At 34.3% G+C, this 12,315-nt stretch overlaps 1 protein-coding gene across 2 annotated transcripts in view; it reads right to left on the bottom strand.

Annotated features, from left to right (window-relative positions):
* LOC126976712 (cardioacceleratory peptide receptor-like) overlaps window positions 1-12,315 on the bottom strand; it is a 137,879-nt gene that overhangs the window by 9,911 nt on the left and 115,653 nt on the right. For both annotated transcript variants that reach the window (XM_050825259.1, XM_050825347.1), the window contains exons 5-8: window positions 8,492-8,585; window positions 4,777-4,872; window positions 3,315-3,518; window positions 83-184 (exon numbers count right to left, since the gene is read on the bottom strand). In XM_050825259.1, the coding sequence (XP_050681216.1) occupies window positions 83-184; window positions 3,315-3,518; window positions 4,777-4,872; window positions 8,492-8,585 (496 nt within the window). The remainder of the gene's footprint in view (window positions 1-82; window positions 185-3,314; window positions 3,519-4,776; window positions 4,873-8,491; window positions 8,586-12,315) is intronic.

Below are 12,315 nucleotides of genomic sequence, written 5' to 3' on the forward strand. Positions count from 1 at the left end.
TGAAAGGAAATCAATAAAGTGCAATTAGTAAATTGAAAAGGGCTTTAACTAGTATTGTAGGAATATTAAATTAAGTACATACCGAAGACAATCACAAAAGTCATTTTAACGCTCTTGATCTTAGCTCTTGGTATCAACCCACGGGAGCTGGCTCGCCGGGAATCTGGATCGGTCTCCACGTGCCCTGGAAATTTACCTTTTGTATTAATTGTTATCATACATTAATCTCACACTTAAGTTATTTCAAAAACGCTTTAATGACCTTTACTGCTACTAGCAATGTAGGTACATATTATGTAATACGAAATGAATATGTTTTCTTCTTCGTACATCAAACTTTATGAGCACTGAAAATACCTAAAGAAAACTAGTAAAATATCTACATCGCGGCCTTAAAAACATTCTGAACGGTGAGTCAACAAGACTAAAAGGCTTCAATAGTCAGAATTTGTTTTTCGATATTACGATTGATAATGTGGGTACTTTAAGAACAAGACATAAATAATTAACTCTAGAAACAAGGAAATCTAGGATTTGTTTAACTCAAGATTAACCCATGCCTTACCATCATAAATATTAAAAAATAATCTCTTTCGTTTTTTCCAAACAATAAAATAATAGGAATAATCAATAATTGTTTGACAATCTCTTGCCGTAACCCAACAACGTTTCCCGACGCGGAAAAACTAGTTCAAACTATTCGTTATTTATCTCAAGCGATTCCGAGAAAGCCCAGAAAGACAAAAGGGGAAAATGCATAAAGAATTGTTGACAAAAAGTGTAGACATACATCGGATGGGTCATTAGCGAAACATGTGACGCGCTTACCCACATCTGTCATTCTACGTCCGGTATGTCGCGATAATCCTTCACCGTCATACAAGATCGAGCCGTAGTTACGAACACTTTGGAGATCATGTTATTATAGTTGGTGACAGATTACATGATAGTCGTATTAAGGTTTATTTGCCGAGGGGTCGCTACAGTAATACTGTTTTTATATACACCATAAAACTTTGTATTGGTTTTATGTACAATTTAAAAAAAAAACCGCTGAGTTTCTTGCGCCCAGTCTTCTCAGGTCTGAGGGAGTCTCTTTTGAATGGGTGGTAGTTTTTGAAGTTCAATAAGTGATTTTGAATAAAAAAATTTGAATTTGAATTAATGATTGCAAAGAATTCTAGTATTAGAAGAGACAGATGGATCTATAACCTGAACCGGACGATTAATAGTGAAAAGTTTGAGTTTGGGTATTAGTAGAACATTCGGTAAAAAAAACATCAATGTAAAATCGAAAAAATTTGATTTGAATCGAAAGGAAGAGACAGAAGAGGAAACACTAAACAAAAGTCAATCGTTTATTACAGCTCTTTATGCTATATATACAAATTACAGTAAAATTAAATAAACATCTAATGAGAAGTTGTAATACTTCAAAAACCACACTGGCTTTGTAGGATTTATATGTAAGTAAGCCACTCAAATTGACACCTGTCCTACTATGTAGGATTAGTAGCTTTCATCCAAAGTAACAAGCGATTTATGTGAAAACGTCTACTTAAACTACTTCTTATAAAATTGTGAACTCAATATCCCTGTTGCAATATTTGAATATATTGTATTTACGGCAAATTAAAGCTTTTGGGAACTTACTGAATTGTTTAAGGGTCAAATAAATATCATTCAGGGTCAAGAGAAGTCGACAAGATATTGAAGAGTATGCATAGGGCGAAAACAAATTCTTTTAGGCTGGGACCGAGCAAACGGTGTTGAGGAATCGAGCGGAGCTAGGCTACCTCTCTAGCACAAGATCGCTATAGTTTCATTTCAGAATTAGAAGCATTTTTAATTTATTACAAACGTAATACAATTATCTTAACAAAAATAACAAAATTATGTCATGTTAAATAGTATTGGTAAACAGTTATTAATTATTCATGGAAATTTTATCTAGAATGAATGGGTAGCATGCAACAATAAGAATTAGGGGTACTTTGATGATTTTTTTGCAATGTCTATTAAATTTGTGTCAGTCGGATAAAAAATTTATACTGTATTTTTTTTCTTCAAATAACCATTTAAACAGGAGTCGAGGAAATCGTTTCTGTGGCATGTTTATTAATTCTGGCGGTAGAAAGAAATATGTAATATACCTATTGTTTATGTTTTGAACAAAGAGTCCTCTTTCTGAATTAGGTGATTAAATAGACACATATTACACATACAGGCTGTATGTGTAATATGTGCCCACATATTAATTATAAATTTGATTTTTGATTATATATCTATATGATATTGTGATGTTAGTTGAATTTGACGACCCATATTATAGCCTAGTGGTTGGTGACCCTGCCTAGTAAGCTAGAGGTCCCGGATTCGAATCTCCTTTTAAAATCGAGAAATGCAATATGTGAGATTCACCAAAATCAGAAGTGCCCTATGCCCTGACCAAGTTCTGACCCTCATTTGGCTTGATCAAGATGATTTATTTTGCATGGTCTTATAGCTTGTTTTAATTATTTTTTTTATATATTCACTCAAATCATCCTAATTATAAACAATCTATTAATACACGTAAAATAATACAATGACAGGCCTCTGTGCGCGCGCCAATATCGCACCGATCGGCACTTGCCGATTTCTTGCTTCATTGTGTTTCTTCTACCGCATTTATCACAGGGAGTGTTCCGAAGAGCTGTTTTACCTGATTCCTGCCGCCGAATTGCACCTTCGCACGACATGCCATAAGTTTGGATATCATTCCCACCATCTGGATATGTGGCGGTCCTCCACAATATAGTTTTCAAGGAGCTTTCTACCACGTACTACAAAACTGTGGAATGAACTTACTTCTGCGGTGTTGCTGGGACGATTCGACATGGGTACCTTTAAAAAGCGCGTACACCTTCCTTAAAGGACGGCAACGCTCCTGTGATTTCTTTGGTGTTGCAAGAGAATGTGGGCGGTGGTGATCACTTAACACCAGGTGACCCATACGCTCGTTTGTCCTCCTTTTTCCATAAAAAAAAATCGGAACGCAAATAAGCTAGAGCTCCCGGGTTCGAATCTCGGTAGGTGCAAACTAAGAATATGGGTGTTTTTCCGAGTCACGAATGTTTATATGTATTCATGTATGTTAAGTAAGTAAGTGGTATTAAATATATCGTAGTCTTGCAACTAATAGCACAGGCTTTGTCTAGTTTGGGGCAAGATAATTTGTGTAAGTGTGTCGATAATATATTATTACAGGTCGAGCAGTTGATAAACAGTAAAAAAACTAAAAGTGGTATTAAAGAACCTGAAATAGAACTAACCGTTCCTCATATTTTTGCTTCTTCTAGAATTAACAGGTGGACTCATTACGACAGCTTTGCTCTTGGTCCAAATTGTCAAGACAATGACAGTGTAACAGGCGGCGATGGCGACCGCTGGCAACACGAAGATCATGATGGATACCACAGTCATCCAGATCTGCCAACGACTAGTGCTTCCAAGGTCTATCCAGCACTGCAACTGACCTGGTCCCACAAATAAATATATGAATCAACGGATAAATGAATGGATGAATGAATTAATGAAAATACTTTAATGCACTAAAAATACATAAAGTTATTTTTTGTATATAATAGTTATGGTAGCACAATTAGGGGACCTTATCGCTATTAAGCGATATCTTTCAAGTAAAATAGAGGTGTAGGAGATCTTATTTACAGATAACTTGATATGAGTTACCTGCGCTTTGAAGAGCACAAGAATTTGGCCGGCTTGAAGTATTGCCGTGCTCTATTTATGACGCTCAGTTGCTTCGGATGCAATTTGACGTTGTCTTTCACATTTAATACGGGATATTCTCAAAGAGCTGTTTGGTTTGATTTCTGCCGCCAAATTTTACCATTGCACACCCTTTATTTCAAAATCAATCTTACCGTCTAGACGTGTGGCGTTCTTCGTCCAAATACAAATAAACTATTTGATCTCATTTTTGCCGCCAAATTTTACCATTGCACATCCTTTGTTTCAAAATCAATCTTACCATCTAGATGTGTGGCATTCTTCTTCCAAATACAAATAAAACAATGGATTGATCATCATTGTCATCACCTATGTGAAGTTTACGATATAGAGGAGTAGGCAATGCTTCTGCGACAGAGGGGCAATGATCATCACTTACCATCAGATGATATTTACGTATGTTTGACTCCATATAAACAAATTAAAATCAGAACGAATAAAAAATCAAGACGTGAATCAGTCAATTAAGTTAGACAAAAGTAATAATCATATCGGATTCAATTTTTGCTTATTATATTTATTTGAAATAATTAAGTATTTAAAATAAAAAGCACTCTAGAATATTGTTGATGTATATGGTCTCCGTTTTACATTGTTCACTTAAGCTTGAAAGTGTTCAAAGTAAGTGTTTCAAAATATTATCATACAAAGAAGGCACAGAAGCCTTTCTTCATAGCTATCGGGAGATGCTGACTAGATACAAAACTTTATCTTTGGAGGACAGAAGGAGGTATCATGACTTATTGACTATTTACAAAATAATAAATTGACTCGCCCTATCTCGTTCAATTACTTTAACAATAATTTTAACACTTTTCACAATTCCAGATCACAAAGGACTTTGCTCTGTTTGTGTACAAAAATAATACTTCCTAATTTAACCCCTTTTTACGTATATAGTTTACAATATATATTGTAAACTATTATTATTTAAGTCACAATTTATTGTAGTTGTGCCTAAATAAATAAATTATGTTATTTTACCTTGTACTTCCTTGACTTCATACAATATTAACAGTGGTATTGAAAATATAATGCTGATCATCCAGGCTGCAGCGATCAGAGCTCGAGCACGATTCCCTATAATAACAAAAAAAAATACAGTCAATACCGTAGTATTATTTAATTATTTTTTATTCAGGTTCTGCCAGTGACACTTCCCTCAAAGATTTTGTCAACGCGGCAATCTGAAACGGTTGAATAGATTTTGACGGAAAATTCACTGTAACAAGTTCCCAACCCTTACGGTTACTTTAAGTTTAAAGTACCCAAAAGCATTTTTATTTTGGAATATGATTTAAAGTTCCGAAAAACTAATTTAATTTTTTTTTTTCTAAAAATAATATTTAGAACTAGAATTTAGGAAATAGCAAACAAAATCCGAGTCAACAGTCAGATTGCATTTCTACGCGGATAAATTGGCGAGCAACTTCCCCTTGCTTGGTATTTATAATACAAAGATTAGACCAGTGGGAGGCTCCATTGCACAGGAAGCCGGCTAGATTATGGGTACCACAACGTCACCTATTTCTGCCGTGAAGCAGTAATGTGTAAATATTACTGTGTTTCGGTCTGAAGGGCGCCGTAGCTAGTGAAATTACTGGACAAATGAGACTTAATATCTAATGTCTCAAGGTGACGAGCGCAATTGTAGTGCCTCTCCGACATTTTTGGGTTTTTCTATAATCCTGAGCGGCACTGCATTGTATTGGGTAGGGCGTATCAATTACCATCAGCTGAACGTCCTGCTCGTCTCGTCCCTTATTTTCATAAAAAAAAGAGAGTAAGAATATTACAGCTGACGATAACTCTGAGTTACTACACGTCGTTCGTAGAGACCAGTAAAATATCAGTCTTATCACATTTTTCAAATAGAATTGTATAAGATGCAGTGGCCAGAGGTCTAATCCTAGTATTAGGTTGTTTCATAGTATACCTGTTGTTGCTTATATATTAGAAAAACGCATTCTGTCTTATCAATAAACGCATTGTAAAGTTACTCCAAGTATAAACTTTTCTGTGTTATAACAAAAAATAAAAAAACTTGGCTAATCACGTGTTTTGTTAGACAGTGATCTAACTATAACAACGTCAGTGACCTAACAATTACGACGTCTAAAATGGAGTTTATCTTTTTCTTTTACAAAACAGTGTTCAGCTTGTGTTTAACTAAAACGTCGTTAAGCACAACATAAACTGAGGCGTACAGGAACAAATAAAGGAGCGGAACGCAATTTTTGTCAGATGTCATCTATCTGTCATCATATAATCTAACGGCCGTTTTCAATATCGTATCTCTTGTTACGGATATATTGCTATCACCGTTTAATCATAAGATCTTATCTATGCACAGTTATGTCCAATATAATTAGTTATAGTCCAATGCTATCTGTCGGTAGGTTACTGAAATGTAAGTAAGCGTAAAAGGATAGATTTGTTTACGTCTAGTAAGATAAACTAAGGATAGATAGGTTATTGAAAACGGCCGTAAATCTTCCTTATAGAATATGATCTATCGGTTAGACACACCTTATACAAGCTTTGGCTCGTGTTTAAATACAAGGAATGTCTAAAGGATGTTGAACGCTCAACAACAGACATACACAGGTTTGTAATAGAAGTGTTAAACACATGTTTAACTTTTTTATATAACACAGTTTATCTTACCTTTGTCACTACAGAACTACATGACAGGGAGAAGTAATTTTAATCTTGTAGTAACTATACACCACGTTTATAAGAAATGCTTTTTTATACATATTTTGGATCAATGTTTTTGTTTTTGTGTTTTTAGATACTATGACTGACTGACTGAAAATACTTACAATAATAATAATATCCACTCCTTTAAATTAAGATTCATTGAACCGATTATTATACGAATGATATTATACGAATTTGTTGCCAACATTTCTTATCAGCTTCAAAACTAAAATATTGCTTCTTATTGAGTTATTATAAAGATCTTAATTGTTTTAATATTCATTGCAAAATTATTGTCGCTATACAAACACTCTTAATACCCATGTGAACGCCCTTAGGTTTGGCTAAAATAAACTAAATGTTATTTCAGGAGAGACGCAGACACTCAGTGTTACTCTAGACACAAAGAAAACGAAAGTGAATTAACTAAGTTGAAATATATCACAAGGTGTTTTCTATGTACCTTACCGTCAATTGAATAAATATTTTAGTGATATATATATACGAAATTGAAATAAAATTTTTAAACGCGTACAACAATTAATAAGAAAAATTAAATGTGTGATACATACTTATCTTAATAAAAGCAACACGGAAATATTAACAACAAAAACAGCGGGAGACGTCGTGAAAGTACACGAAAAATATGTCGAAATTATTACTTCCCCTGGAGCCTTTAATAAAACTGTGAACAGTGAATAAGTGTTAACACGGAACAAAATTAGAAAGTCTTTAATACGAAAATCTAATAATATCTAGTGTTTTTTCATAATCAACTACCCAAGAAAACGTTTTTTTACTGTGGCCAATAACATCTGTATAAAACGCTTTGCATTATGACTCGTCATCGGACTAGGATATGGTTCATTTGATAGAAGTTGATCACCCCGCCTGCGTTTTATAAACATAATAAAGGATTTCAAGATTCTTTTTGAATGTAATAACATACACAAAAATAATTAGACCGTAAGTAGCTGCATTATTATACACACCTCACGATAATAGGGGCAGTTAGTTTTTATCAGTGGGAGGCTCCTTTGCACAGGAAGCCGGCTAGATTATGGGTACCACAACAGCACCTAATTCTGCCGTGAAGCAGTAATGTGTAAACATTACTGTTTCGGTCTGAAGGGCGCCGTAGCTTGTGAAATCACTGGGCAAATGAGACTTTACATTTTATGTATCAAGGTGACGAGCGCAATTTGCGCAAAGTGCCGCTCAGAATTTTTGGGTTTTTCAAGAATCCTGAGTCGCACTGCATTGGAATGGGTAGGGCGTATCAATTACCATCAGCTGAACGCCCTGCTCGTCTCGTCCCTTATTTTCATTAAAAAAAAAGTTGTAGGGTTATACAAATACAATTTGACACTGTATTAGCAGAATTTATTTCTATTTTAATTATGTTACTTTAGTTTAAGATTAACATAATTAGTTTACAAAAATAAAGAGTTTATTATTTGTTTAACCTCCTACTCATTGGGTCTACAGGTTGTATCGTAAATAATTATTATTTCGTAATCACTAGGAATAGTACACTATTCCTAGGTTTTCTGCATCAAGCTACCTCTTTTGTAACACCTTAAAATATATTGATTTATGTTATGTAAAACAGAATAAATACAATCTTATTAATTCTCAATGTACGTTTAACGAAAATTCACTATGCCATAATATATCTTTTTTCTCATAAATATGCCACAATTGGTATTTATGATAAAGTTATTATACGACTTTCAACTATAATTTCGAGTACAAAATAAGGCCGAAACGTTAACTCATGTGAAGAAATATTAAGCAATCACAGAAGCGTACTCATTAAAGGACAATTACTCAAAATGTTATATTATTTATTTAACACGATGTTTGTTTTTCACAAAAACATCGAAACCTCCCTAAAACGTTGCTCATCAAAAAACAACTAAATGTTTTAAAAACATAATTACCTTACCAAACTTTGGTAAAAGAAGAAAAGATAATATAATGTAAGAATACTCACAACTGCCTGAGAAGTTCATCGGGTTCGTGATAGCATCGCATCGGTCTATGCTGAGAGCCACTAGAACGTAAGTTGACGCGTACATGACCACGGCCTGCAACATTGGACAGATTTAATTGTAGCGGCCTTACAAATAAACCTGGAATAAAGTTATACCTCAGCCAAGTGAAACTCTCTAAGAATAGATTCACCCGATTGTTTGAAACGTGCAGTCATTGATAGATTGACAGATGACGGCTATAATCTTGTAAAAAATGGAGATCTTGTAAGAAACGCCGAAATGCACTACGTTTTAAGCAACTATTCGTTTTTTAACATCTTCAAAAAAAAATTTCAAAATCTTTTTTTTTAATTATTTTATAGAACCTACTTGCTTACAGAGCGGTCGTGGTTATTAATGCTTTTTTTTATATAGAATAGATTTTTAACCAATACAGTAAAATGGGAATAAAATTAGTTTGTTTATATGTGTATAGTGAGATAAGATTAACAATGTACTCATTTATATCATCATTCATTCCTTTGATTGGATGAAAATTGAACACAATAAAAATAAACCTTCTTAAATAGTTCAACTGCTTCCAAAGTTTTATTATGAAAGTGGTTTTTCATGGAGAACGCTTCTATGATTACATAACAACAATATTCATGACACATTCAAGACATGTAGACTCGCCAAAATCTGGCACGAGACTCAAACACCAAGAGACTCAAAGAGATGCCAGAGATGAAACACGTGTCGAATTGTTTAAGGATAAATATTGGCGGAATTAACACTTAAGAAAACTTAAAACATTTGGAAAATTGTAAGTATTTAAAAAGATACAGCGTGAAGTAACAGATTTCCCCAAGTATTAAATAAAGAAAAACAAACAGAGAGAGGAAAACGTTAAATGTCCGTTCAAAAAGGTTGTAACTGAAAAGTGTGCATTCAATAAAAGAACAAGTACACCAAACAATTAATGTAGATTCGGGACACTTAACACGCGGAAGGTTTTTCGACCGGAACAATTTGGTACGCGTTGTTTTCATATCAGACATTTGATTTAATTATTTATTTGCCAGAAATAAATACAGATGCATCCATAAACAGACAAAGAGAGGTATAAATAAGGACTTAATGATGTCTCCTTAAACATTTTTCACTGTGTACACTTAAAATTTACCAAAATGATTTTAGTTTTCTTTAGTGTTAATTCCGCCAATACTTGTCTATAAACAATTCGACACGTGTTTCGCCTCTACACGAGGCATCCTCAGGACGTGTTACGTGAGACTGAATCAAATGTTCAGTCTCAGTTATTTGATAATTATGGATTTCCCCCAACTTAAATTAATTTTCTTAAAATTTACATTTCCACTTAAATTACACCGATTTGATAATTAATTTATAAAAGTCATTCGCCTTCGTAGCTAAAATAAATTTACGACTAAGCTTTATAAATTTAAGAAAATATGGACAAAACCTTAGATTAAGGATTGGTCTCCGCTGCGCTCCAACTAGATACCGCACTACCTAAGAACAATAGATTTTTTTATTACGGAAACTATAAGATGCTTGTGTGCGTGACACGTGACACATCTTGACACTCAATGGCATATTTAAAATTTTGTAACATACGCTTCGTGTTATTTTACATTGAAATTAATAAAAATACAACATTATTACTGATGATATGTGATCCCAGTGTCTTCATTATATCTTGTAGTATTATTTTTACCAAGTTTTACTACGCAACCCGGTATTTTAGATTAAATTATAAAAAAGTTTAACAGAACATGTGGCACGTCAACGTCACACATTGTGCGGGACTGGCTCGAGTACGCTTGGGCGTAGTATTAGTTGCCGTACTTTGCGACTACGCCTGCGGTATCTTGTTGGAGCGCAGCGGAGACCAATCCTTAATCTAAAGACTAAGCGTTATAAATATCAAAATTAAGTACAATTCAATTAATGGTGATTTCCAACTTTATTAGTTATATTATTGAATGAGTTTTTGTAGTTACCTTTATACATATGACACTCAAATAGTAGTCAGTTTCTCAAATAATACGAATCTAACGAAACCTTTGAAGCTAAAATTAATCGAGCCGTTCAGGCTGCAAAGCGTATTTAAACATTTGAATTTGGCAGCAAAAATCCGCCATTTTGTTTTTCACTTTGATATACTCAGTGTCACTCTCAAAGTAAATACGAATGTAACAACACCTTTCATTTTAATCCATCGAACCGTCCAGGCCATAGAGATTGGCAAATAATTATAATCTATTAGTTATTTATGCAACTGTTGTGTAATAAGGAGTATTAAAACACGAATGTAGATTTATCACACGAGGCGAAGCCGAGTGTGATTATTATCATGAGATACTATTAGTATCACATGAGTGTTTTAATACCTAATTATCAACAGTTGCACACAAGACTTTATCGACACCCATAAATAAATCCTCTACAAAAGATTCTGAAACAGTTTGCTTACTGCTAACATTAAAAAATCCTAGTCCTAAACCATAATATCATCCAAAGGAGTGTTATTTCTAATGTGGGAAAACGGATGATATAATGTTGTACTGTATTTCATTACAACAATCGTTTGGATGATGGTTAATAGGACATTGGGCGCTTTAATGTTGGCAATAAGCTAACTGTTTTAGAATCTTTAATAGATCATTTAAGGCATAGGTGTAGATTAACATTCATACATATTCTCGAAAGACATAACCCTCCTTCTAGCGCATTCGGATAAAAACAGAAAAACACAATTCCTAGCTAAAATGAAGGCAAAATTTTTAACTTCCAGTGATGTTAATGTTTATTACAAAATGACAATGTAATAAAATTGTATATTCTTTTCAACAACATATTCTACTCAGATGTAACACACGATTTTCTACAAACCTGTCCAGTTACCCAAACGACGCCTCCGAGAAACATTTTCCAAGATTACCCTGGAGTATCGAACGTTTCGTAACGTAAAAGATTTCTAAATCGTTTGGGAGTTCACAAGTTTAAAAGAGCGTTTTATTGCCTTAACAATCTTGTTTACAACTTCAACAACTCTAATAACATTTGGATCAAAATAAACATCTTATTTTGAAGACAAATTACTCACGAAACTAAGTTACGAGTAACTTGCAAATAAACATGCTAGTAAATTCTACACAGCACTTATTGGTGATATATAAACTGGTCCTAAACATACCTGCAAGTGGTAATATACAAGCATTATTGGGTTTTTTTATGGAATAAAGGACATACGACCATACGGGTCATCTGATGTTAAGTGATCACCGCCGCCCACATTCTCTTGCAACACCATAGTAATCACAAGAGCGTTGCCGGCCCTTTAGAAAACTGTATATGCTTTTTTTTAGGGTACCCATGTCGTATCGTTCTGAAAACACCGCACAAGGAATCTCATTCCACAACTTGGTCGTATGTGGAAGAAATTTCCGTGAAAATCCAGTGCATGCGCCGCAATTATTTCTTGGTTTATTTGGTTATGGCAATTTATAGCGCCGACGATTTCCTGTAGATAGTATGGTATTTCTATAGACAAAACAGACGCATTGTCATCTGAGAGGCGAAACTTATGACAGTTGTCTCCTGCGCCGCCAAATAATATAGCCAAATTGTCACCAAGCAACATAGTTCTCACGCAAATCACCTAATCGTTAAGTTCTCGGTGTAACGTCAAGCATAATCCCTTTTCCTACACACGCGGAGAGAAAGTAACACGCACCTTAGCACCAGGAGTTCCTAGAGGACTAGCGGAGGCCCCTCCCCCCCTCCTGCAGACTATCGCACCTCTGAATCTCAGATA

This window comes from Leptidea sinapis, chromosome 1 (genome assembly GCF_905404315.1).
Source record: "Leptidea sinapis chromosome 1, ilLepSina1.1, whole genome shotgun sequence".
Taxonomy (NCBI): domain Eukaryota; kingdom Metazoa; phylum Arthropoda; class Insecta; order Lepidoptera; family Pieridae; genus Leptidea; species Leptidea sinapis.